Here is a 25,672-nt window from a genome sequence, read left to right as displayed (position 1 = left end):
CGCCCCATAGGGTGGTGGATAGTTCAGCATGTTTTCCTCACGGGCCTGAAGCCTGGTTGCCGGTATCAGCCCTCCCGTCTCCCCTGCTCCCCCTCTCGCAGCACAACCCCACGGGCCAGGTACCCTGGGTGTCCACCCTGAGGCTCCTCTCCCCACAGGGCTGCCGGGGCGCTCTGAGAGAGGAGGGCCCCCCCCACGGCACACACCCAGCCCACCCTCCCCACTGATCCCGCAGCAGCGAAGGCAGACACCATCTGGAGACGAGCACCCGCAGGCCTCCCGCTGGCCCGCTGCGCTGGCTGCAAGTGCCCCCAGGGTGCCAGGGCCGGGGGCCCATCGCCACCGATGCCCACCCTGCCGGGGACCACAGGACTCACCCGCTGCCCTGAGCCTGGGGCTAAGACACTAGGATCAGACCACAAAGCTTGAGCAGCAAGGGCTCAAAGTGCGGAGGGTTCGAGAAGGGGGGCCCAGGAGAGGGATCCCCAGGGATGAGATCAGGAGGGCCTGTGGCTGCATCAAGGGCAACCACCGAGCAAGCCACACCCAAATGGCTTCCAGACAATTCCTTGAGGTTTAGATAGGCCAGGTCCGTGGAGCTGTGCTGTGGCTGTGAAGGGTGGACGGGGACCTTTAGGGACCGGCCGACCCTATAGCCATGCCCGAGGCAAGTGCAGGATACGGGGCAGGGCCAGTGGCTGACACGCTCCACCCGGGGCAGGCTGTGGCGTGGGTCAGCATCCGTCACACAGGGGCGGAGGTGAACACAGAGCCACGGCCCTGGGCCACGCAGGACCATCCATCTGTGGCCGCAGGAGCCCGGCCGAGCCCACCCACCCCAGAGCCGAAGCCTGGGATGCTCCAGGGGGACAGAGAGCAGAGCAGATGAGGCCAAGGAGCCCTCCCATGGAATGCCAGGAGCCCACCCCACCCCATGGGGGTCCCCCAGCCACAAAACGTGACACAAAAAATGAAAACGGCTTCCTTTTAACCCGGGGGAGCAAGGGACTCAGCACCCCGGCCCTGCACCTGTCCGCGGAGAGGAGCAGGGCCCTCAGCGCAGCTCGCATCCCCGGCTCAGCCCCGCCGCTGCCCGCAGCCGGACTCCCCCCAAGCAGGCCCTCCCCGGGGGGGCACCGGGGCAGCCTACAGGGCCCGCAGCCCGCCAGCTCCTGAAGCTTCAGCCCTGCTCGTGCTGGTGCTCCGAGGGCGCTGGCTCGCACCCCCGCCCCTGGCTGCCCACTCTCACTCCCCGAAGCCCTGCCTGGACCAGCAGGACATAGACAGGCACCCCGTCATTCCTCACTGGACCAAGGGACACCAGAGGACACTGGCTAGACCACCTCCGTCTAGAGAGGAGGGAGGCGCTGAGGTCCCACAGAGGCTGGATGGCGAGGCGAGGCCCTCCCCGGCCTCCTCCCTCAGCCTCCCTGCCCGGGCTTGGCTGTCCCCCCGCAGTGGCCGGGGAGCCTCCGAGCCCCGCAGACTGCTCCTGTCGCCGCTGAGTCATCCGGGCCCCTGCCAGCTGGGAGCCTGCCCAGCCACCAGCCCCAGGGAGCGCCCGCCCCTCTCACACCTCCCTGGCTGCCTCTGGAGCTGCCAGCACCTGGCTCAGCGGCGGAACACTGCCCGCGGAGCCCCAAGGCAGGCACCGTGGTCCTGGCACAGGGGTGGCCCCCGAAACCAGTCGAGCTCAGGGCCAGGCTGCAAACGGTGTGGGGAACGGGGCTTCAGGGACTCACAGGCAGCAGAGGTCCCTCGCCAGCTGGGCCCAGCCCCCGCCCTCCAGGAGCACAGGCAGTCGCGACAGTGCACCCAGGACGCCAGTATCACGTGGCAGTGCCCTCCCTCAGAGCGGGGTGCCGAGGACACAGGGCATGCGGGGCCCGGGAGGCTTCCTGGTGGGGGCAGTGACAGGTGATGCCCGCAGCCTTCGGGCTCGCTGGCTGGCCAGCGTGGTGTGAAACGTGAGCAAATGCCTGGGGGCTGCAGCAGCGGTCAGGGACCATCAGCGGTGGTTCTGGAGCTCACAGGGGGCCACGAGGACGAGGAGACCCCCTGCCGGGGCGAGCAAGAGATTTGCAAGGGCTAAATGAGAATTGATCCCTCTCCCCCATCAGGGGCGCTAATCAATTCAGCACCAGTACTGACTCGGCGAATGTCACGGGGTCTCCGGAGGAGGCACCGCCTCGGCGTGGTGCATCGGACTGGCAGCTGGAATGGGTCCCCGAGCAGGATCTGGGGTCCCCCTGCACCAAGGAGGGTGAGGATCGCCATCCTGGAGGATGGCGAGGCTGGGGGGAGCAGGAGTCCAGCCCAGCAGCCCTGGGGCCGGACACAGAGGGGTGTGGGAGGAAAAGCCTGGTCACTCAGTCATTCCACAAACATTTCTGGGTGACCTGGACCCCATGCCTGTCCTGATAGAGCTCCCGGCCTAGGGGCAGCACAGCGGGCACAGAGTCCGCATGGGGGCCACGGGGTGTGACAGGGTCAGGGGCAGCAGCAGGGGCTGCCCAGAGACGGGGGGCCCCAGAGTCTCCCTGCCACGGCTGGCGGTGTGGCCACCAGTACTGAGGACACTGGTGACTCCTGAGCATGGGCGGGACGAGGGCTGGGCCTCTGCAAAGGGCGTGCTTGTGACAAGTCACTGCGGGATGAAGGCAGAGGCAGCCCCGTGCACCGGAAGGCACCTTTCGGCGAACCTTGGTCAGGCCAGAGACCCCCCCCAAGGGGTCCATGGTTGGACAACTCCCCTCTGGGTGCCCTGAGTGTGGGAGGCTGGCGGGGCGCAGGCATCGGGGCCTGGACTAGAGGGGACGCTGAAAGGAGTCTGCGGGAACCTGGTGACCAGTTCACCGTGGAGGTGAGGACACAGATCGGCTGAGGCCGGGGTCTCAGATCCTCACTTGGGGGAAGGAGAACGGAGTGACCAGTGAGAAGCTGGGGGGCACTCGGGCCTGGCGGCAGAGCAAGGCCTTTGGTCCCTTGGAGGGAGGGATGCGAGCCCCCAGGAGACTTCCCAGAAGTGGGGGCACCGGGCAGGGGCATGGGGGGCTCAGGGCAGGGAATGGGTGGGATGATCTGGGGTCACTGGGGGCCTGGGGGGAGCACAGCCCACAGGGGTAAGGGCCCTGGGAGGCTGCTGGACAGTCCAGAGGAGAGCAGAGGGGAGATGCTGGGGGGTGCGGGTGCAGTGAGGGGTGCTCAGCCTGAAGGCCCCCATCTGGGTGTCTCCTCCACACCCCGGCCCACTGCCCATCTTGGTTCAGAGAGGACAGTCTCCCAGCCTACACCTGGGCAGCAGAGCATGTTCCCTCCCCGAGGCCCCTAGCAGCCTCAGGGCACGGTCCTATCCACTCCACATAGATGACATCCCTCAGTGGGGACCACGGTCACCCCCCCTCACTTCCCCAGTGGAGAAACCGAGGCAGGCACAGATTGAAGAAAGGACAAGGCAGCAGGGGAGAGGCAGGCCACCTGATGGCCGGGCAGGGCGCCCACTGCCCCACTCGACCCCCATGGTCACCGAGGCCCCGGCACACAATGACCCTGGAGCCCACATCCCAGCAAAGCAGCAAGGGCTGAGGTGTTCAGCCGCCTTGTGCTGGCGCTGCTCTACCTGCCTGTGAAATGGGTACAAAGATGGTTCCAGATCTCAACAAACCTGCGGGGTGGACAAAGAGCCAGCAGGGTGGAGCCCTGGCAGGGACGCCAGGGGCACAGGATGGGTGGCCCAGGGCAGCCTACGGTCACCTGTCTCTCTACCCTCTCAAGCCCCACCCCCAAACCTGAGATCAAGCGGGGACCCTGAGGTGAGGGCCTCCATGAGCCAGGCTGCAATCCAGCTCCAACCCCACCCCCAGCCATGGGAGCCCAGCAAGCCCCAGTCGGAGCCTCCCCCGATGCAAGTGTGAGATCAAGTGAGACGCAGGGAAGTTCTCTGTAAACTGTGAAGCGCTGTCCTTATGAAGCTCATCTGTGCAGGATGCAAAACAAGAAAGGGCCCCCTAGGGAAAATCCTAGAACACCAACTCTACCCTCCAGCGCCTTGCTGGCCTCAGAACAGAGCCCAGGGCTGCTGGACATGGGCCAGACTCTGAGGAGGTCTGGGCTCGCCCAAAGCCAGCCACACAGGCCCCCGCCCCGCCCACCACCTCCTAACCAAGGCAGAGCAGGTCCCCACACACGCGTCCCAGACACCACCTCCCCAGCCCTCCCTGAAGGAAGTTCTGGGGCAGGGGGAGAGGCTGCAGGCTGAGATCCAGCCAGAGTGCCGGGGAGAGCCCGGGCTGCCCAGGACTATGACACCCACCAAGGTTCCAGGGTCTCAGGCCCAAGCCCCCATGTCCCCCTGGCTTGGGTGGCTCAGCCCCAGGGTCCGGAACCTCCCAAGACCTGCTTCCATCCTCACGGGAAAAACAATGCATAATAGGGCCTTCCCTGCCCTGAGCACAGCATCCTACAGGTTGGATCCCACTCCCAGAATAGCCCCAGGAGGCTACACCCATCTGACAAAGGAGGAAACGGAGCGGGGGAGGGGCCGCAGACCAGGAACAAAGCACGGGACCCTGGTCTGCAGGGTGAGCGTGCCGCTGGGGAGCAGGGGAGGCCGGGAAAGGGGATGAGCCCCCACCTGGCACCGAGGGGTACTGCCAAACTCAGAACAGGCTGAGGCAGGGGAGGAGGTGAGCACTCTGGGTGGTCAGGACGCTTCCCCATCAGCGTGGGCAGCGGGAGACCCCTGGGCCAGGCCCCCGCCCCCATGAGGGGTTCTCTCCACCGGGATCCCCCCCACCACCTGCAACCAGCTGGCCACACGCTCAGCACCACCAGGCAAAACCCAGCTGGGCCACCGAGGCCCCTCCTCCCTCCAGGCTGTTTCCCCTAATGGGGTAGTAACCTGGCCTGGAGGCTCTGACAGGCCCCCAGGAAGTCGGTCCCAAACCACCCTCTCACGGGACCCAACCAGATTCAGGCCACCTGAGGCACAGAGCTTGGAAAGGCTGCACCCCGCTCCGAGCAGCACATCGGGAGGGTCCAGCTCCAGCCCAGGGCAGGCCACAGGTCCCCTCTCGTCACCACAGAGTGTCACCAGGACAGAAACCAGACTCACCTCCCTTCCCAGCCCCGCCCAAGACAGGAACACCAAGGGACCCCTGGAACCCAGGCTCTCGCCCCCATCCCGGCCTGCTAAGCCTCCTTAGAGAACTATATTTAGATTCAATGGGGATTATGCGGACTTCCCAAGACCGCTTTCAAAAAGACTAAGGTCTGGCGGGAAGGGCTTCCTCTGGAGACCCCCACCTTCCCAGGCTTTGCAAACTTCCAGGGCTCATTGTTCCTAGAACAATGGTCCCAGCTCCTTCCAAGACCAGGGCAAGCCCATTGGCTGGAGAATCTGGCAAAGCCCCCTCCGGGGGCAAACACCTAGGCTGCCCGGGCCCAGCTGCCCCCGTTCCCAAATGGGTGGTCACTGCCGAAGGAGGCAAAGCCCCAGGCTGTGTCCCGCACACAATTCTTAGTCCTGCCCCAGGGAGGGGGTAGGCAGGGCCCCCCTCACGGTGGCAGGCCCACCGGCCGGTCCTCCAAGGCCTCCCGCCCCAGGTGTGCAGTTTCCAGACACCTGGCTGGGGGCCCAGGTGCCCCAAGGGCGACACCGCACCCAGTAACCTCTTGCTGCTGGCAGGGCAGGAGCTGTCCCGCCCTGGGTGGGGTCCGCGCCGTCTCCCTCTGCCCTTCCCCTCCCAAACACAGGCTGTGGTTCCAGCTGCGGGACATCTGTGGCTCCGGGGAGACCCGCCTGCCCAAGCCCCTCCCGCCCCACCGCGGAGCCTGGGGACGAGCTGCTCCAACTCACAGGCGCGCTACAGGAGGAGAAACCGAGGCCCACGGAGGGAAAGGAAGAGCCGAGCAGCGGCCCCTCCGGGACCCCAGGTGCTCAGTCCCTGCCGGGAGAAGTGGGTCCCGGGAAGGCTCACTTACCCGGAGGGGTGTCCCGGGCCCGCTGACCAGCTTCCACGCCTGTCGCTTGAGCTCGGCGAGCTTCGTGTGGCAGTGGCGGCACCAGCCGCCTCCGCCCGCCGAGTGGCCCTGCTCCGCGCCCGCACCGGAGCCCTCGGGCGCGGGGCGGCTGCCGCATGGGTCCTGCTCGGGCCCGCCGGGCAGCCTCTTGCGGGGGGACACCTCCAGCACCTGCAGCGGCTCGCGGGCCGGGCCGCCCTCGGCCACCTGCGGGGGGGGGGGCAGAAGGGGACGTGAGCCTGGACCCCGGGCGGCGTCTCCCGGCCCCGGCCCCGGCCCCGCGGGCGGCAGAGCCCGGCGCGTCCCGGCCGCGGAGGGGGCACCCGAGCAAGTTGGGGGCGCGGGGCGCGAACCTGCCGCCCGCCCTCGCTCCCGCCCGCAGGAGGCCCGGCGCCCCCTCCCCGCCTCCGCTGCAGGCGCGGCCCGCGGGGGGAGGGGGCGCGGCGCACCCCGCGAGCATCCTCAGCGTCCCGGGCCGTCTGGGGGCCGCCGCCGCCCTCCGGGCCTGGCCGCGCGTACCGCGGGTGGCGCCGTGCACAGCGGGGAGCCGCGGCCGCCCATGGCCTGGGCGCGCGAGGGCCGGCCGGGCGCTTCGGGCCGCGAGGGCTCGGGGTCGCCGCAGCTACGTGATCCGGCCCGGGGGCGCCCCCATGGCCCGGCCGGCCGCTGCGAAGTTGGCGGCGCGGGCGACTGGAGCAGAGCGCGCGGCGGCGGCGGGCGTGCAGGGCGGCGAGGGCGGGGCGGGGCGGGGCGGGGCGGGGCGGGGCGAGGGCGGGGGCGGGGCTCCGGGAGGGGCGGGGCTCCGGGAGGGGCGGGGCTCCGGGAGGGGCGGGGCTCCGGGAGGCCTTCCCGCCCCGCCCCCCTCCCCCCGCTCGCCGGCGCCCGGGGGCCCTCCTCGCCGCGTGGCCCCTCCCACTCCAAGGACCCCAACCTGTTCGGCGAGTCCCGGCCCGAGGGAGGGGCGCGGGGGGCCAAGGTGAGACGCCCGGGACAGGCGCGCGCATGCGCCTTCCTGCTCCCCTCCCGGGGCAGGGGGGTCCGCGTGTCCCCTGGGGCGCACCGACCCACTCCTCACTTTACAGGCGAGCAAACTGAGGCCGCAGAGGGGACGGTCTCGCCCGAGGTCGCGCCGCTAGTCGGGACGAGGTGGGGGCTGAACCCCGGCCCGGGCCCCCGCCCCCCCCCCCCCCCGTTGCTTTTTCCTGCAGGTCCGGGTCGCTGGCCACCCTCTGGGTCTCAGGGTCGCACGCAGGTGAGCGTCGCCGCGGGGTGCGCCTCGGAGCTGCAGCGCCTGCGCCGGAGCGTGTGTCCCGGCGCGTCCGTGAGCGGCGCGCGTGTGTGCGGCCGCGCGTGTGCGGGACAGTGGGTGTGCGCGGCGCGCCGGGCCCCGGGGATGCGCCGGACCTGTTGTCGGGCGGCCTGGCAGATGGGGACTTAGCTCCGGAATTAATTGCCTGTTTGTCTCCGGCTGAGAGGTCGCCCCCCACCTCGGCGATCGGCCGCTCCCGCTGCAGCCCGGCCTCGGAGCAGCCGCCGACGCGCAGGCCGCTCGGGTCCCGGCCCCGGGTCGGCCCGAATCGCCGCGTCGGGCTCCGAGGGCGCGGCCGCGGGCTCGCCGTGACGCGAGCGCCCCCTGCCGGCCGCCCCGAGGCGGGAGCGGGACCCGGCGCCGCGAGTCCCGGGCGGGGAGCCGCGTCCCGGGCGCCGGGAGGAGCCCAGCCCGGGAGCCCGGCCCCGGGGCCCAGGCGGAGCCCCCGGCCGCGGCTGCGGCGCGCACGGGCCATCGCGGACTGCGCCCCGCCCGCCCGAGCCCGTCACGCGGCCCCTCCTTTACCAGGGTTTGCCCGCCGCCCTGTGGCCCACGCACGCGGCCCCTCTCGGCGAGGCGCACCGCCTCCCCGCCCGCCTCTCCCAGCGGGTCGGACCCGCCACGCGGCGGGGGATGGAGTGGGCAGGGGCTCCCACCGCCGCCCCGCAGTCCGCAGCCCACCGGGGGGGCCGGGGGCTCTGGCTCCCGCACCGACGGAGGACGGGCGTCAGCGCCCCCGGCCCGGCTCCCCGGGGCGGCCCCCACCGCCCGCGGACAGCACGGCGCCCGCCCTCAACTCGCGTGGGACACTCGCCCGCACGCCCCGCGCCCGGGAGGACGGCTCGGTGCCACGCACGCGCCCCACGGCGCCCCCGGAGCCCCGACGCCCCCGGCCCGCCACGCCCGCAACTTCGGCGGTCCGCACCCTGCAGCCCCGCCCCGGCGTCCCGGGAGGCCCGCCACGCATCCGCGCACAGCCTGGAGTCGCTCGGGGGCCCCGGGCCGGCCGCGAGACCGTGGTCCCGGGCCCCCGCGCTGCGCCCCCGCGCTGTGCCCCCGCGCCCGGGGTCCTGAGGACACCGCCTGGGGCGGGGGGGCGGGGGCAGCACCGGCCGCGAAAGTGCGCCCGCGGGTCCCGGCACGGCCTGCGGGACGCCGCCCCGGACCGGCCGCCTGCGTCCCCGCACCGCCAAGTCCCGTCGCGCGGCCCTCACCTTCGCTCGCCGCCGCAGGAGGTGGCTGGTGAAGCCCAGGATGATCTCCGAATCCAGGCAGAGCGCCCCCATCTCCAGCAGGCTGGGCGCCTTGCGGGGCGCGCCGCGGGGCGGCTCGGGCGGCCCGGGCAGCGCCATGGAGAGCGGAGCGCGGGGAGCGGCCCGGAGCTCCTCCCGCCGCCGCCGCCGCCGCCGCCGCCTCCCGCGCGCGCTCACCGGCCGCGCGCCCCCGCCCCCGCCCCCGCCCCCGCCCCCGCCGCCGCCGCCGCCGCCGCCGCCGCGCCCCGCACCGCGCACCGCCCCCCGCCGGCCCCGTCCTCCGCCGCCCTGCGCTCGCGCCGCGCGCCCCCGCGCTCCGGCCCCGCCCGCCCCGCGCGCGCCGACAGCGCCCCCTCCGCCGGGCGGGCGAGCCAGACACCCCGGCAGTGCGGACCGAGGAGGAGGGGCGCGGGGCGGAGGACGGGGATGGGGGGACCAGGTCCCGGCCTGAGGCCGCACGGAGACGCGTAAGGGGCCCCGGGGGCCTGTGCTCCCCATGCTCCGGAAGGCCCCTAAGGCGGCTGCTCGGAAACCCCCATCCCGTGCCCCGACTTGGCCTGTGGATCCCCCAGGGCAGCCCCCCGGAGCCGCGATTCTGCCGCCACCGGTAGCGTCTCTGCCCCTGACTCGACCCCCCTGCCCCAGCCGCTCCAGTAAGTGCCCCCAGGCTGGAGAAGAACAAATTATGGTCGGAGTTTCGGAAGGGTCAGGGATAGACCTGCCCAGGTAGCAATTGGAAGCCAGATTGTGCATGGCCCCTGGGGTCGCAGAAGGTCAGAGGGACATCTGCAGGGTGTGTGTGGGGGGGCAAGGTTCCCTAAATAACTTGGGCCCCTGGAGATGGTCTTTGAGAGTTAAGGTGTCAGGGAAGGTGCTGCAGGGAGGGCCTTACCTGGAGGACCTGGAAAGGAGATTGGAGAGCGGGCAGAGCCCTCACAGAAGCCCTGCAGTGCAGATGGCACCACACACCGTGTGGCTGGGGCGCTACCACTGGACCAGCCGGGCCAACTCCTCTGCCCCATGGAAGGACCACGGAGTCTTCCCACCCCCCAAGCCCCTTGTGGGCCAGGAAACCCTCCCGCTCCCCAGGTTCCTCCCCTGAGTCCCACAGATGGCACCTGAAGGACCTTGTTTCCCTCAACTGCACCCAACAGACACATGGCAAACACCTTATCTTTGGGCCACCAATTGCCAGCACCCTGCCCCCACCCACACTTCCGGTCAGGAGAGAGACCCTGGGTGGAGCTGCCCCCTTCCTGCCCCCGTGGCCAACCGGAGCTGTAAGAGCAGCCCCAGTGCCCCCACCACTGCCCCCCACCAGCCCCTCCTGTGGGCTCCAGCAGGCCCCCCCACGACCCCCACCTTTCCCCTCCCCCACAGGCAGGCACTGGGGAGAACTGTCCTACTCCCTTCCAAGACCCTGAGCCTAGAGGGGGGCTCCCTCCAGTGGACCCTGCTCTTCTGGGAGGAGGCTGCCCGCCATCTCAGTGGATTGATTAAAGTCATCGTGGAGATTTTTTTAACGTTTAATTTACCAGGCACGCGGTGCCGGTCAGAGCTGTCCCCAGGGAAATCTAGGCCAAGGGAGCAAAACAGAAACCCCCTGCAATTGAGCGGAGTTCTGACGGGATTAATTGCTGGACTCAGCGTCCAATCAGACCCCACGTGGCAATATTTCAGGGAGGCAGGAGGACAGCGGGCTGGAGCGGTCAGGCTCCTGCGTCAGGTGTGGGAGGCCTGAGCCCAGCATAGCACCATCTGTCCAAGGTTGCCGGGGACGGTAGGAGCCCTCCTGCCCCCGCTTTATACACAAACCAGCCCTCCTGGGCCCAGCACCCTGGGGTGGCCTCCAGCTCAGCCCCACGCCAGCCTTTACGAGAAGGGCCAGTCCTTTCATCCAGCAGTCAGAGGGCTGGGAAGCCCCCTGGCCCCCTGACACCCCCACGGTGCCCTCTGGAAGACTGCACGGGGCAGCAGTCTCCGTGGTGCTGGAAACCAGATCGGTAGGAAAATGGACAACGAATTCTAGCATTTGATCGTCTGTGACTGTGGACACAGGTCAATCCCCGGGAGCTGTTGGAAAGAAGCCCCAGAGGCAGGGTAGGGCATGGTCAGGCTTGCCTCTCTAGAGATTTCCGCCCATAAGGGCTTGGACCCTTGGTGGGAGAGACACAGGACACAGGTAAGAGTCATCACCGGGGGCGGGGGGGGTTCACTTCCACTTTATAGCCCTCAGCGTGGTACTAACCCCTGTGGGATTTTAGCCCGGCTGTTAGTATCTAATAAAGACTTACGGATGTGTCAGAGTGCCTGAGGTCAGATGACCGGAGGCGCATGGGCTAGAACCACCTCGGCGGGGACACTCATCCCCTCCAAGAGTGGGGAGAGAGGGGCGCCCGGTGGCTCGTGGGTGAAGCATCTGCCTTTGGCTCAGGTCATGATCCCGGGGTCCTGGGATGGAGCCCCATATCAGGCGCCCTGCTCAGCGGGAAGCCTGCTTCTCCCCCTCCCTCTGCCCCTCCACCCCCCCCTTCATGCTGTCTCTCTCTCAAATAAACAAATAAATAAATTCTTTTTAAAAAATAGGGAGAGAAAGAACCTTCCTCCTCATCTCAAAGGGGCCTTGGGACCCTCCCACGCTTCTGCAGGCCTGGTCAGCTCACCAGGCTCCCCTTGGCACCCCTGCAGAGGGTGGGCTGCGGTGGGGGAAGGATGCCTCAGGACAGCAGGGGGGATGACAGCCCAGCGGTGCCCCCCTTCAGGGGCGCCTGAGTGCCGGCGGGAAGGCAGGCCTCTCTGCGGGGTGAGCAAACACTAGCATCAACTGTGGACCACACTCTTACCCAATGACAACATTCTCATGATCCCCGTCTTAAAGCAAGGAAATAGGCACGGAGCGGCAAAGGAACTTGCCAGCGTGCATCCCAGGCGCTGTCCCTACAATCAAGACCCCTGTGTCCTGCTGCATCTTCTCCCCCGTTGCCCCCAGGGCCTCAGGAGTGCCGCTGGGGAGGCGCAGGATGGCCGGGGCCCTCGCCCGGGAGCTCCCAGCCTGGGGACGGAGCAGGAGCCCAAGGCGGTCAGCCCCCCAGTGGGCTGAGGGATCAGGGCCTGTCTAAGAGAGGGAGACCGGCCGGCTCCCCGCAGAACGGGGACGCTCACTGTGACACCCCCGCTGCCCTGCTGCTGGGTGCCCACCGCTGCCTGGCACCCCGGGGCGCCCGCGCTCCCTCCGCGGCAGGCGCCCGGCTTCAGCACCTCGGCCAGCGCCCGCGGCCCGGCAGGGCTGCTCCCCGGCCCTCCGCATCGGCCCATCGGTCCCCGCGGTGGGGAGGGGCTCCAGGAGGGGGCTGGGTGGTGGGGTGTCAGGTTCCCCATCATTCCTCTGCTCATCCGTTCACTCAGCTCCGTCAGCCTAGAGTCAGCCACGACTCCTGCTTGCTCTCACCACCCCCATGTGCTCTCCACCAGGACCTCCTGTCCCCGCTACCCTGGCACCAGGTCCAGAGTCAAAACCCACTTTCCATGACTCTGCACCCCCTGCCACTCCCTGGGGTCGGCTCTCCACACAGCAGCCCCGGGTGAGAGGGATCCCTGGGTGGCTTAGCGGTTTGGCGCCTGCCTTTGGCCCAGGGTGCAATCCTGGGGTCCCGGGATCAAGTCCCGCGTCGGGCTCCCGGCATGGAGCCTGCTTCTCCCTCTGCCTGTGTCTGCCTCTCTCTCTCTCTATCATGAATAAATAAATAAAATCTTTATATAAAAAAAAAGACGGGTGAGAAAAATAAAAATTAAAAATTAAAAAAACTTAAAAAAAAAAAGAAGACAGGTGAGCCCCGAACCCCCACTTCCCATCTCTTTCCCAGTGAGCCCGGGGAGCCCTGGAGCCCTGCAAGGCCTCACCGACCCCCTCCGTCCACCCCAGACCCACAGGCTTCCTCGCTGTTCCTGAACACAGGCCCCCTGACCCTGGGGCGACTGCAAGGGGTGCTGATCCCCAGACACCCACAGGGCTCTCTCTCTCCCTCTCCAGGCATCTTCTGGTAGGTCACCTCAGCGAAACCTTCCCCAGGCACGGTTCCTACAACTCCAGCCCCTCCCGACAGTTCCCAGACCTCCGGTGCTTTCATTTTGCTCCTTATGTCCTATCGTGAACCACTGTACACGTTTCCTGTTTGGCCCATTGTCCGTCATTAGAATATCACTGCCTCCCTGGCCCCTGGCACAGAGTAGAGACCCCCTGATATTTGTTGAAGAAATAAAGGCATGAGTGAATCCCGGGCAGGGTTTTTATTGCCAGTTCCTGTATGAATTCCCATTGCAGAGGGGCTCCTGTCTCTCCATCCTTCACCCTGGCCCAGCCCTCCTGGCCCCCAGCCCCATCCCGGCCCTCTCCTCCTGGCTGCCCCCAGCTGACTCCTCCCCCCACCCCACCCACAGCAAGGCTGCAGTGCCAGCCCCTGCCTCTGGGGTAACTCGACCAGGCTCCCCCGGCCCACCCCCCAGGTCAGCCAGGTTGACAGCCTTGACACATTCAGGTCCAAATGGAAGCATTACTGGCCTGAGCCTTCCCCGATCCTACAATGAAATGCACGTAACACCAAGGGGCCCCCAAAGCCCCTCAACCAGTGCCTTCACTGTGACAGCGGAGCACTCAGGCCCTCCTGCCCAGCTTGCCAGGACTCCCTGCCCTGGTAGAAATCTGAGCCACAAGTGGCAGTCCCTCAGCCAGCCTGGATTTCTTTGGGCTCAACTCACCTCTCCCTCCTACTCTCGTGCCTGTGGGAGTCCAGTCCTGCAGGTCTGTCCCCTTCCCCTGGACTTCCCCCTCAGAGCTGGCCAACTCCACCTCCAGGTCACACTCAGATGCCCCCTGTGCCAGGAAAGCTCCCCGGTACCCCCGCTGCACCTGGCTGTGCAGAATCAGATTCCTGTCTGGGCGCCCAGAGCCCTGCTCAGGCCAGGCATTCCCAGGTGTCGGTGAAGGTTTAGGGAAGACAGGCAGCCAGTCGGTAAGGCTGACAGGGAGCAGAAGCAGACCCTCGACTCCCTGGCTCCTTGGGGGTCACAGAAGAGGCAGGACCCTGGGGAGCCAGTGCCCAGTGTTCACGCAGCCACCTCTTGAACGGGCACTGCCACCTACAGCCAACAGGTGGCGCGTGTTGGCCACAGTCTTGGTGGAAGCAAAAGTATTTGGATCACCGGTTTTGTAATTTCAAAACACCAGGAACCAACAGTAGATACTCATGCAGATAGGGAAACTGAGGCCTGAGAGGGGCAGGGGCTCGCTCTAGACCCCTCAGGGTGCACCAAGAGGCCCTCCTGTGTCCCCACCCCCCGTGCCCCGCAGGCCTCAGCGCACCTGCCCCACATGGCTGACCTCCTCCCCTCTCCCTCCGGGAACAGGCAGTGACTGGGCCAGAGGGACACATGGGAGGGGGGGAGGCCTGGAAAATGTGGAGAACTGCTCAGTGCAAGCCTGCCGCTGTGCCAGAACCGCCCCCCAGGGAGCTCATCCCCAACACCCCTTCAGGGTCGGGACAGGGTCCCTCACAACTCCAAACCCCCGGGGCCCAGGCTGGGCGTGAAGGTGGCCTCATGAACATAAGCTCTGGGCGTGCACAGGTGCACGTGCAATAGGGCTTACGTAAGTGTGCACAGCATTGGTGAGAACAGTGGGAGCTAGGTAAACAAGGAGGGGGCGCTGAGGGAGCCACTCCCTCCCTCCAGGCCCTGGGCTGCAGCACACTGACTGGGGTTAGACTGGGGGTGGGGGCTGGGGGGCTGCTCAGGGGCGGAGAACTGAGTACAGACGCAACCCAGAGGAGCAGGAGGAAAGCACCGGGAAAATAAAAATATGGGAACAGCAATAAAACTCAAGAGAAGGGTTGGAAACCAAAGTCGAGATCTCACGGAGGGTAGAGGAAGGCGACGGGGAGGAGGGACACAGGGGCAGGATTAGGGCAGCAAGTCCAGTGTCTGGATACTCGGAGTTCCAGGACAAGAGAGCGACACTCTCACAGCGAGGAAATAATACAGCGCCAGGCCACGACGGAGCACCAGGGGTCACGGCCTGGCACGATTCACCTTCATACACAAGGGGGAGGGGGCAGGATTCAAGCCTCCGTCAGGCCGGAAGCCGGTGTCCAGCTTGCAGCAGAAACCCCCGGAAGCTGGGAGACCGAGCAAAGTCTGCATATCTCTGAGGGAAATGACTCCTTACAGGGAACTCTGCACTCGGCCCTGCTCTGAGCACAGAAAGGCCATAAAGACAAGCGTCTGACCTTTGACTTCTTCCCTTTCTCAAAGTTCCGGCAGGTAGGTTCCCCCGAGATAAGGAGCTGAACCAAGGAAGGAAACGGTACCCCAACCCAGAAGGACGTGCAGGGCACCTGGGGTGGCAGTGAATGGAGGTCTCGGCTTGGCTGGACTCCCCAGGGGTGCAGAGGGGAGCGGGCACTCAGCACTCCATGGGGACGCCCTCAGGACAGAGCAGGGGGGAGGCGGCGGGGAGGAAAGAAGAAAAGAAATGATTTCATATATTTGAACACATTAGGAAAGACTTAAACTTCAAAGGTTTGAACATCAAAGAGCACGGAGTTCCTCACAATTACATAAGAAAACTGCAAATTTTTTAAATGAGGTAATTATTAAAAAAAAAATTCAAAAGCTGAACCAGGAAACATCGCTGTATGATCACAGTGCGCAGAGGATGCTCACTTGGAGCGGGAAAACAGGGCAGGAGGCGCCGGTGTTTCTCAACGAGCTTTATAATTACTATCTGACTTTGTAAAATTATACACGTGTTTAAATTTAATTTTTCAAAAAGTGATTTGTTTAATTTAGAAATGTAGATAAAAGGAAAAATATACTTCTGAATAATCACAGAGAAAATTCCCAATGGGAATTACAAGGAAAGCAACTGCATGCTATACATCACCTCTCACGGTCTGAGCCACGGTGACTCCTAAAGAAAATTAAATCCTTACACGGATGCATTATAAACCGAGAAGGAGGGACGCCCAGGTGGCTCAGCAGTTTAGTGTCTGCCTTCAGCCCAGGGCGTGATCCTGGGGTCCAGCATCGAGTCCCGCATCCGGCCCCCCGCAGGGAGCCTGCCTCTCCCTCTCCTTCTGCCTCTGTCTCTGCCTCTGTCTCTCTGTCTCTCATGAATAAATACATATAATCTTTAAAAAAAAATAAAAAACAAGGCATAAACACTAAATAAGCCTGACTTAGCAAAACGTACAACCACGTGTTGCCTGGGCCATGGCTGTGTCCTTGGCCCGAGCATCAGGGTGTCTTCCCAAGACCCCTGTTCTGGCCTGAGGGGCATTCGAGTGACTTTCTGTCTGCAGTTACAGGAAGGCTGGTCCGCGAGTCTCAGGGCAGGAGAGAAGGTACCCAGAGAACCCCTGAAGGACTGCGCTGGCTCTGCCGCTGAGACCCACCAAGTAGCCACTCCTACTCACGCCGCCCCCAGGCCCCAGGCTGTCAGGGAAGTTGTGTGCAGTGTGAAGTGCTACACCTGGACGTGGGTGAGCTGTGATGGACAGCCCCACGCCCCACCTTGAGCAGAGGATACATCTGAGCCCCCAGGACGGTCCAGTGTCAGACGGTCGCCCTGAAGAGCCCAGCAAAGGCCTAACCACACATGAGGCCATGCGCAGATGGCCGGCTGGGACAGCCAGAGCAGTCCCCAGGAAAGGAATGCAGCAGGAGGATACCAGCGGTCCGCAGCTGGATGCTTCAGCGACCGTCCTTGGGGTCACAAGGAGAAGGGGAAGATTTCACTTTGGGCCAAGACAGAGTGACAGGGACCAGATTCACAATCCCACCAGAAACAACTTAAAAATGCACCAAATAGGGCAGCCCCGGTGGCTCAGTGGTTTAGCACCGCCTTCAGCCGGGGGTGGGATCCTGGAGACCCTAGACCGAGTCCCACATCAGGCATGGAACCTGCTTCTCCCTCTGACTGTGTCTCTGCTTCTCTCTCTCTATGCCTCTCATGAATAAATAAATAAAATATCTTTTTAAAAAAATGCACCAAATATATGAAATATCAGTTCATGGCCACGGGATACCAGGCAGGAGCCAGGCAACAAATGAGGCGAGCCCTGCAATCGCCCCAGCCTGCGGCCTGCGGAGAGCCGAGGGGCCCAGCGTGGAGAGGGTGCATCCCGAAGGGCGCAGGCACCGCCAGACAGAGGTGTGGCTGTGGCTGCAGGTCTGCAGAAGCTGAGTCACGAAGAGAGCGAAGAGAGCGAAGAGAGTGTGGCTCTGGGGACCTGCCCAGGACAGACACATGCACACCCATGTCCTCAGCAGTGTCACTCACGGCAGCCAAAAGGTGGAAGCAGCCCCAGTGTGCGTCGTTGGGTGAAGAGACAAACGAACCGTGGTCCGCCAGTACAATGCAACATTTTTCAGACATCATCATCATCATCATTTTTTAAAAAAGCAGAAAATTCTGACACCTATTACATCATGCATGAACCTTAAGGACATTGGACTCAATGAAGTAAGCGAGGCACAAAAGGACCGATATTGTATGGTTCCATCTGTATGAGGTACTGAGGGGCATCACATGGATAGAGATAGGAAGTAGAAGGGGAAGGGAGCGGGGAGGGGGAAGAGGGGTTTGTGTCTATCGGGGCAGAGCTTCAGGTTGGGAAGATGAAAAAAGTTCTGGAGACAGGTGGTGCTGCTGGTGGCACAACACTGTGACTGTACTTAGCACCACTGAACAGGACACTTAAAAACGGTTAAAATGGTGAGTTTTATGTGATGCATATTTTCCCAGAATTTATTTTAAAAAATACATGCCAGAAATGGTGTGTGTTCCCATCCATCAGAAGGAATTAGCCTCACCATTCACAGGACACAGGGTACAGATACTCCTTGTTGGGGAAAACTTTTCCCAAGAATAAAGGTGGAACCAGTCCTCAGAAAGTTTATGAGATCTTCAAGGGGATCAAACACAATCAACTTAGCTGTGTCCCAGAGCAAAGCTCACAAATACTTACAGGATACAGAAGTATACAGCGCCCAACGATGTAAAACTCGCAATGTGTGCCAACCGATCCAAGATTACCAGGCATACAAAGAAGCAGAAAACCACACAATGGGGAGAAAAACCAAGCAATAGAAACAGATCCAGAAATGACACAGGCGGCAACAGGAACACTAAAACTATTTTGTATTTATATTCCAGTATGTTCGGGAAGACCCAGGAATGCTCGAATACGTTCGGTAGAGCCATGAAACCCTGAAACAGACCCAATCAAACCTCCATAGGCAGAAAATCTGGTGGCGGGGATGGAAATTACACTCGTGGAGTTCATTGCAAATTGTCCGCTGCAGAAGCAGCGAGCGTCTAGGTAGAAACAGAAACTATCCAAGATGAAACACAGAGGAAACAAAACACTATAAACGACAGACACAGCTCGAGTGGCCTAACGCATGCCACCCTAAGAAGCTAGAAAAGCAGGGACACCTAGGGGCTGGCTCAGGGGTTGGGGTCAGCCTTTGGCTCAGGGCCTTGATCCCGAGTACTAGGATCAAGTCCCGCATCGGGCTCCCTACAGGGAGCCTGCTTCTCCCTCTGCCTGTGTCTCTGCCTCTCTGTCTCTGTCTCTCATGAATAAATAAATTAAATCTTTAAAAGAAAAAAAAAAAAGCTAGAAAAGCAGAGCAAATAAACCCAAAGTGAGGAGAGGGGAAAAAAACAGAGATCAGAGTGGAAATCAATTAAATAAAACACAAAAAAATAATACAGAAAACCAATCAAGGCAACATCTGGTTTTTCCAGAAGATCAGTAAAATAAATAAATGAACAAACAAACCTCTAACCAAGCTGATCAGGACAAGGAGTGAGAAAACACAAAGCACAATATTAGGAATGGGAGAAGAGGGATCCCTGGGTGGCGCAGCGGTTTGGCGCTTGCCTTTGGCCCAGGGCGCGATCCTGGAGACCCGGGATCGAATCCCGCGTCGGGCTCCCGATGCATGGAGCCTGCTTCTCCCTCTGCCTGTGTCTCTGCCTCTCTCTCTCACTGCATGCCTATCATAAATAAATAAAAAAAATTAAAAAAAAAAAAAAGGAATGGGAGAAGAGGTAATGCCAGAGACCCTACAGATATTAAAAGGATGATAACAGGGTATCATGCTTAAGTTCATAATCTGACAGTTTAAGTAAACGAGAGGAGCCCAGCTCTCCCCTCTTCCTGGGGAGACACGGACGGTGGAACTCGCCTGAGCAGGAACAGATAACCTGAATGGTGGGATTTCTTTTTTTTTTTTTTTTAATTAATTAATTAATTAATTTTTTTTTTTTTTATGATAGTCACAGAGAGAGAGAGGCAGAGACATAGGCAGAGGGAGAAGCAGGCTCCATGCACCAGGAGCCCGACGTGGGATTCGATCCCGTGTCTCCAGGATCGCACCCTGAGCCAAAGGCAGGCGCCAAACTGCTGCGCCACCCAGGGATCCCCGAATGGTGGGATTTCTATTAAAGACATTGAACTTGCAGCTGAAAATCCCCCCAACAAAGCAAACTCCGGGGACAGGGGAGTGGGGAAGGGAGGAGGAGGCCACAGGGAGCCACATGAATCCTGGCCCTGACGAGTGGCCGATGTGCCCACCGCCTCCATGGGGCGATGGTTTGGTGGGTCATGCACATGACCCAAGTCATCAGGTTGTAAACGCTGGAGGCAGACGTCAATCATACCTCTATAAATGGGGGGAAATGAGGAGAAGGATGACCCCCTCCCAAGGACTGGTTGTGTGTCCTCCATCCCCACAGGGGAAGCTCAGGGGCCCGAGGCTCTGGCCCCAGAGCCCTGGCGGCGTGGGCAGCTGTATCCCCAGGGGCTCGCCAAGTCCCCGAGGGTGTGGCGGAGGCAAGAAGCCATCAGCTGGCCCCCCCTTCCCTGCCTGGCGTAGGCCCCCAGCGGGTTGCAGGGGGTCGGGGCTCACAGGCAGGTTCTGTTTGGGGGCTCCTGCTCCCCAGGGCTGCAGTGGCCCGGGACAGCCCCAAGAGCCGCAGGTTCCCGGTCTGTCTCCCCTTCCTCCACCCGTTCCTCGTGAGGCTCTCCTACTTAGGGCGGCTGTGCGCAGCCTCAGGCCTCTCAGAATCACCAGGGAACGCGGGAGGGATGCCGACTCCTGGCCCATCCCATGGCCCATCCTACGGGCTGAGCCCAGGCCTGGGGGCTCTTCACTAGCACCCCCCACCCCCGCCCAGTGATTCAGCCACATGGCGAAGCTTGAACACCCCTGACTCGGAATACTGGTTTAGCTACTTTGATAGAGACGGAAATAACCGCGGCTTTAACGAGACACAAGTTTATTTCTCTGCAGAAGACAGGCCGTCAGCCGTCCCAGGAGCTGGGGCTGTGTCTGCCGAGCCGGTCCCAGGCAGAGCCACCAACTGTGTCAGGTTGCCCAGACAGAGGGGGTCTCCTAGGCCATGAGACTTTGGGCGCTAGAACCAGAAAGTCCCCGGCAAGCCAGGATGATTCCTGTGACCATGTCCGGGGAGGCCCTCTGTGTGCACAGCTAGAGCAGGCTCAGCACCGCAGGCCGGGTTCTGGGGGGACAGGGCAAGGAGAAAGGGGGGCGAGTGTCCCCGGGAGGCCGGATGCCTCTCCTGTCACCTCGCTCTGCGCAGAGCCTCCCGCTGACAGCCCAGGGGCTTCTGTCACTAAAGAGAATGACTCCTGGGACCCAAAGTAGGAGCTGCCTGTCTTGGAGGCCCCAGGGATCGAGGGGGCCGATTGCGAGCCCCCAGCCCACTGCCACCTGTGGGCCCCCCATACCAACCCGCCCATGAGGTAATGCCATCTCTGGGGTGAACCCTCGCTCTGTCCCACATCAGTGCTCTGGCCGCAGTGGCTCCTGGGCTTTCCAGCAAGTCCTGTGAGGTGGGTCCCAACACCCCTCTTAGAAGGAGGAAGGGATGAGCGCTCTGAGAGGCAGGGGGACTGGCCAAGGTCACCTGCTGGTAGGCGGCAGAGCTGAGATTGGAAGCCACAGACCCGGGGACTCTCTGTGTGTGTCAGGATCGGGGAGCAGAGGAGGGTCCTCCATCACTCCAACCCCTCAGCCCTCCAACCTGGCCCCCACCCACAGCCAGAGCCTCCGGCCCGCCCGGGGTGGCAGCTGGCCGGGGTGCCAGGACAGGGTGACGCTGCGAGCGGCCTCCTCTCCTCCACCTGGCTCCAGGAGGCCGCAGCTCAGGGCAGAGGAGACGGTGTGGCCCAGAGGCCTGGCTCAGGGAGGTGGGAGAGGAGAGGGTTCGAGGGCCCTACAGGGATCCCCCACCCCCCAATCAGAGGGGCTGATGCCAGCAGCGGGGCTTGGTGGGAGACCACAGGGCCGGGCCCAGGGTGGGGACCTGGCCACCCCACCCACGATCCATTCCTCTGGGATTGGAAGGAAGAGGGAGGGGCCACGATGAGGTCTGGGGAGGAAAGGACCGACAGCCCCGGGGACGCGGTGAAGCTTTGAACACACATTTATTTTCATCAGTCATGTGCCCACACTGTACAAAATGACTCTGAGCTACAGAACAGGAGACACCCCAGAAGAGCCCCCCACCCCCACCCTCACCCCCTGGTCTCACTTGGGCCGAGCGGATGGCGGAGAGCGCTGTCGTATTAAGTCACGGCCAACCGGCTGCGCGGTCAGGGGGCAGCATCACTGCCAAGAGCCTCTGGACTCCTGAGAGCAGGGTGGCCTCTGCCCGGCGGCGCGGGGCTCCAGGGCGCTCCCACGGAGCGGGTGGCGAGCAGTTGGCTGGGCGAAAGCAGAAGGTGCTGGCTGGAGGCGTGACCCTCCTCCCGGCAGCCAGGGGTCCTGCAGTCTGGGCCTCACCTCCACCCCTCCCTCCCACCCATGTGCAGGTGGGGCTCAGGGTCAGCAGGTGACTGGCCCAAGGGCACCCAGCGCGGCATGGCCTGGTGGACCTCGAACCCAGACCCGTGTGACCTGCCGTCCAGGCTGCCCTGTGTTTCCTCTAAACACTGGGCGGAGGAGGCAGGGATTGGGGGGCGCCCCAGCCACCCCTGCTCCCCCAGAGGCTGCGGCCGTCCCTCCGGGGGTCAGCCTCATCTCCCCGGCGGGCGGGAGGTGGGCACCGAGCCCTTCCCCGCGCTCCCCCGGCTGCGCCCGACCTGCCTCCCACCGGGGCTGGGGCGTCCCCACCGCCTGGGCGTCGCCTCTCAACCGCGTGCCCCGCGCCCCCGCGCCCCTGCCCGGCTCACCCCGCTCACCCCGCCGGGGAAGCCCGAAAGCCCGGGGAGCGCGGGCCGCCGGCAGGTACCAGGTACGGAGGGACCCGGCGCACGCGGGGTGGGGCCGCCCCGCTGCGCACCCCGCGGTCCCCGCGCCCGCCGCCCGCCCCGGCCCGCCCCGGCCCGCCCGGGACCCCGCGCCCGGGCCGGCTGGCTCCTCGCAGGGGCGCGTGGGCGTCCGGCCGCCGCCGCCGGGCCCGCCGGGGCTAGTGGTCCTAAACATTTCACAATTGCGCTACAGAACTGTTGAACTGTTAAGAACCACTGGACCCAGCGCGCCGGGAAGTCCGCGGGCGCCCCCAGAGCCGCCGGCCCCGCCGCCCGCCCGCCGAGCCCCGCGAGCCCGGGCGTCCCGCGCGCGTCCCCTCCGCCTGCGCCCCGAGGCCCAGCGGCTGCGTCCGAGCGGCCGCGGCGCCTTTTAAGCCGGGCGGCCGCCCTCCCTCCCCCGCCGGAATGCGACCGCGCCGCGCCGGCCCGACCGGTTTTTCCGGGCGGGGCTGCTCCCGGGCCGGCGGGTCGCGCGGCGGGGCGTCCGGGGCCCGGGACCTGCTCGGCGCGCCCGCGCGGGGGCGGCCCTGACTCACCGGCCCGCGGCCCCGCCCCCGGCGCCCGCCCCGCGCACCTGGCGTCCCCGCGCGGCTCCAGGCCCGGCCACCGCGCGCGCTCCCTGGGCCCGGACCCGGCCTCGCCGCGGGGCTGGGGGCGGGGACGCCGGCGAGCTGGCCCCGCGGGCGGCCGACAGGTGCGGCCGGAGCCCCCCCGCCCCGGGCCGCCCCGCGCAGGGGGGAGGGGCGCGGCCGCGGGCCCGGACACGCCCCCGCCCCTCTCACTTCAAAGAGATCCCCGTGGGAGGGAACAAAGAGAAAGTGAAACTAGGCGAGGGCCGCGGGGAGCGACACGACGCGCCCGGCCGGTGTCTGGCTCTCAGCCCCGGCCGCGCTCTCCTCGGAGCGCACGAGGGTCCCCGGGGCGCCCCCGCGGCCGGCCGCCCCTCCCCCACGGCCCCCGCCCCGCCCCCCCGCGTGCGTCAGCCGAGCTGCGCTGGGCCTGCCCACTTAGTCACCTGGGAGGTTAGGGCCCCACCTCCGAGGCCCCGGGCTCACAGGGCTGCCCACCGAGGGCACAGAGGGGCTTTGGGACGGAAGGTCTGGAGGGAGGCGGCCCTGGGGTCCTCAGCCCCATTCAGAGCCACCGGTGGGGCTGCGCGGGCCGTTGAGCCAAGAGGGTGCTTACACACCCGCGCACACGCACCCAGCGCACCCCGCCCCCGACGAGGGTCCTCCGGGCCCCCTCCCCCACCACACCGATCCCACGCGAGGACGCAGCCGCCTAGCTGCCAAGCTCGAGGGACACGAGACATTTCCACATGCGCCCTGGGCAGTTTACCTGTCACCACCCTGCCACGTGAGTGGCAGAGGTTTTATTCTTTGCACTTTGCAGTTGGAGAAACAGGCTCGCCCAGGGGACGTCACTGCTCCCAGGCTGAAGGCTCTGGGGGGCGCGGGGGGGGGGCAGGGGGGAGCACGTCTCCACGCCCAGCACCTCTGCTGAGTCCACAGGCCTGTGTCCCGAGCTCGTGCTCGGGGTCAGACACTGGGGCGGGGGTAGGGGATGCGACCCGGAGGGGGAGGTGGCGCAGAGGCACGTGGCCAAGGAGCAAGGAGCGGAGCTCGGGCATGTCTCCCCGTCACCACTGCCAGGGCCATCACCACATGGGCAGGAGCCCCCCTCTCCTGTCCCCAGCGCCCTGGCACAGCCCAGGCTGGGGCAGACCCCTCCCTATACACAACACCCTCCCCCCAGTGCCCTCTCCTCATCCAGCAAAGGTGGGTCACTGGGTCCCGCATCAAAGGGGACTGGTGAGGTGAGGACAGACAAGAAGACAAGGACAAGAAGCTGTGCTTCCCACTTGCACTGTGCCCAGAAAGGGAACTTCCTGTCCTGAAAAGAAATCAGGTGAGCCGTCCCCAGGAGCAGGGTGGCCTGGGTGCCCTGACTGGGACATCTGGCTTTATGATGGGAAACACTGGGTACCGCAGATTGTGGCCTAAGCAAGAGGGAGACAGGTTTCCCAGAGATGACCCTGCGATCCCGGTGACTTGAGAGGGGCCGCTGGGAGCCAGGCCTCACCCAGCGAGGGATTAGTGGGTGCAAGCAGCGCAGCTGTCCAAGGAGTCGGGGCCCCCCGAGCTCCTCTCCGCAGCCCCCATGGCTCCCTCCAGAGGCGAGGAGGCTGCCCCAGTGCCAGGCGGGCCCGGAGCCCAGCTCCGCCGTGTGCCTTCGCACAACCCAGAGCGCAGGACGGGGCCTCAGTGTCCTCGGCTGTAGAGCGGGAAGGAAGATGAACCGGCCCCCCCCGGAGCGTAGCAGGGACGAGGCGAGCTAGCACACGGCGGGAGGGGAGCCCCCAACACGGTCCCCACGTGGCTCTCCCGCCGGGTGCTGTGTGCCGGGCCCTAGGCGACGGGCCCTTGGCCGCCCTGTTGCCGCTCCGTGATTCTCAGAGACGCTCCCCTCCAGTCCAGACTGGCCCCTCCCCAGGAATGACAAAATGGCTCTGAGGAAGCTTCCAGGCATGCTCCCGTGACTTTCCAAGCTTCCAGACACACGCCCTGTCCGGGAGCCATGCCTGGTAGGGTTCTGTGTCCCACAGGTGTGTGCAGGGCACAGACCGAGAATGGGGGCCTCTCCCCATCTGCCCAGCTGGCAGGAGCTGGCAGTGACCCACTGGGGGAAAAGCCAGATGACCATGTGCCCTCCGTGGGACACCCAGGACACAGTGGGAGTTTCCGCCCCGGCAGGATACCCATCCCTGGATCCAGTGGGCACTTCTACACCGGCAGGTTGACACCTGCTCTGGGAGGGTGCCCCATGTGGGCTGATGTGAGCCACCTGCAGCTTTCACAATCCGGGGCTCCTCGGGGTCTGAGAGAAGTGCTGAGTACTGAGTGGCCGTGAGCAACAGGCTCTGCCCCAGCCCCTGGCAAGCAGAGCCCAAGGGGTGGCGGCCTCCGGAGAGCTCTGGGTTCTGGGGACAGAGCGGCGGGGCGTGGGACCCGAGACGCAGCCTCCTCCCTCCTGGCCTCCGCCAGGCTTCCGTCCAACTGTCCCACCCTGCCGGCAGCCACCCCCTGTCAAGCCCCGAGTCCCCTTCCTCCCCCACACACCCCACTCATGGGGCCTTCATCAGGGTGTGGGGCAAAGGCTCCTCGGGACCAGCCATGCTCATGCGGTGCTCCCTGGTTGTGCAAGGCCCAGGCACACCCGTGTCTGGGCGAGAATCTGGAAGGCTGCCAGCCAAGGTGCCAGCCTGGGCCTGGGAACCGGGCTGAGAAGCCTGGGGGTGCGGGCGGAGCCACCCCCAGCCCGGCCCACCTGGGAGAGGTCCCAGCTGCTCGGTGGATGCCAAGAGCTCTTGCGGGTCATGCTTTCGCCCAGCATCTACAGGGCACGTGCCCTCAGGCTGGGCCCGGCTCCCCGGAGCCTGCAACCCAGGGGCCAGACGGACACACGGATGGGAATCCTCCTGTGGGCAGTCAGAGGTTCGAGGTAGCAGAGAACTGGGACGGGGGTACCCCTCACCCCCACGCCCCCTCCCTGCCCCCACACTCATGCTCAGCAAGGAGGGCTCAGGGGTCCTCAGCCTCTGGCCGGGCCAGGCCCAGAGTCACACGGCGGTGGTGGGCCTGAGCCCAGGGGTGCCCTCGCCCCACTGGGCTGCTTATAGCTGGGACAGAGCACACCGGCCGGGGTCCAGACAGCTGACTCAGCCCCAGCCAGGCCTCTGACAAGGCTCA

At 64.9% G+C, this 25,672-nt stretch overlaps 1 protein-coding gene and 1 long non-coding RNA gene across 2 annotated transcripts in view; both read right to left on the bottom strand.

The window, feature by feature from the left end:
- The window catches only part of KIF26A (kinesin family member 26A), a 38,320-nt gene extending 31,647 nt beyond the window's left edge, over window positions 1-6,673 (bottom strand). Inside the window, exons 1-3 of the mRNA XM_072837752.1 lie at window positions 6,648-6,673; window positions 6,375-6,585; window positions 5,983-6,228 (exon numbers count right to left, since the gene is read on the bottom strand). Coding sequence (XP_072693853.1) covers window positions 5,983-6,228; window positions 6,375-6,585; window positions 6,648-6,673 — 483 coding nt within the window. The remainder of the gene's footprint in view (window positions 1-5,982; window positions 6,229-6,374; window positions 6,586-6,647) is intronic.
- A 13,237-nt stretch (window positions 6,674-19,910) lies between these two features.
- Window positions 19,911-21,930, bottom strand: LOC140639584 (uncharacterized). The gene is made up of 2 exons (XR_012036245.1): window positions 21,206-21,930; window positions 19,911-20,170 (listed from the first exon to the last, which is right to left on the bottom strand). It is a non-coding gene; the product is annotated as an uncharacterized lncRNA (long non-coding RNA).
- Between the last annotated feature and the right edge of the window lie 3,742 nt (window positions 21,931-25,672).

Source organism: Canis lupus, chromosome 9, assembly GCF_048164855.1.
Source record: "Canis lupus baileyi chromosome 9, mCanLup2.hap1, whole genome shotgun sequence".
Taxonomy (NCBI): Eukaryota; Metazoa; Chordata; class Mammalia; order Carnivora; family Canidae; genus Canis; species Canis lupus.
This window is presented reverse-complemented; position numbering and strand designations above follow the sequence as displayed.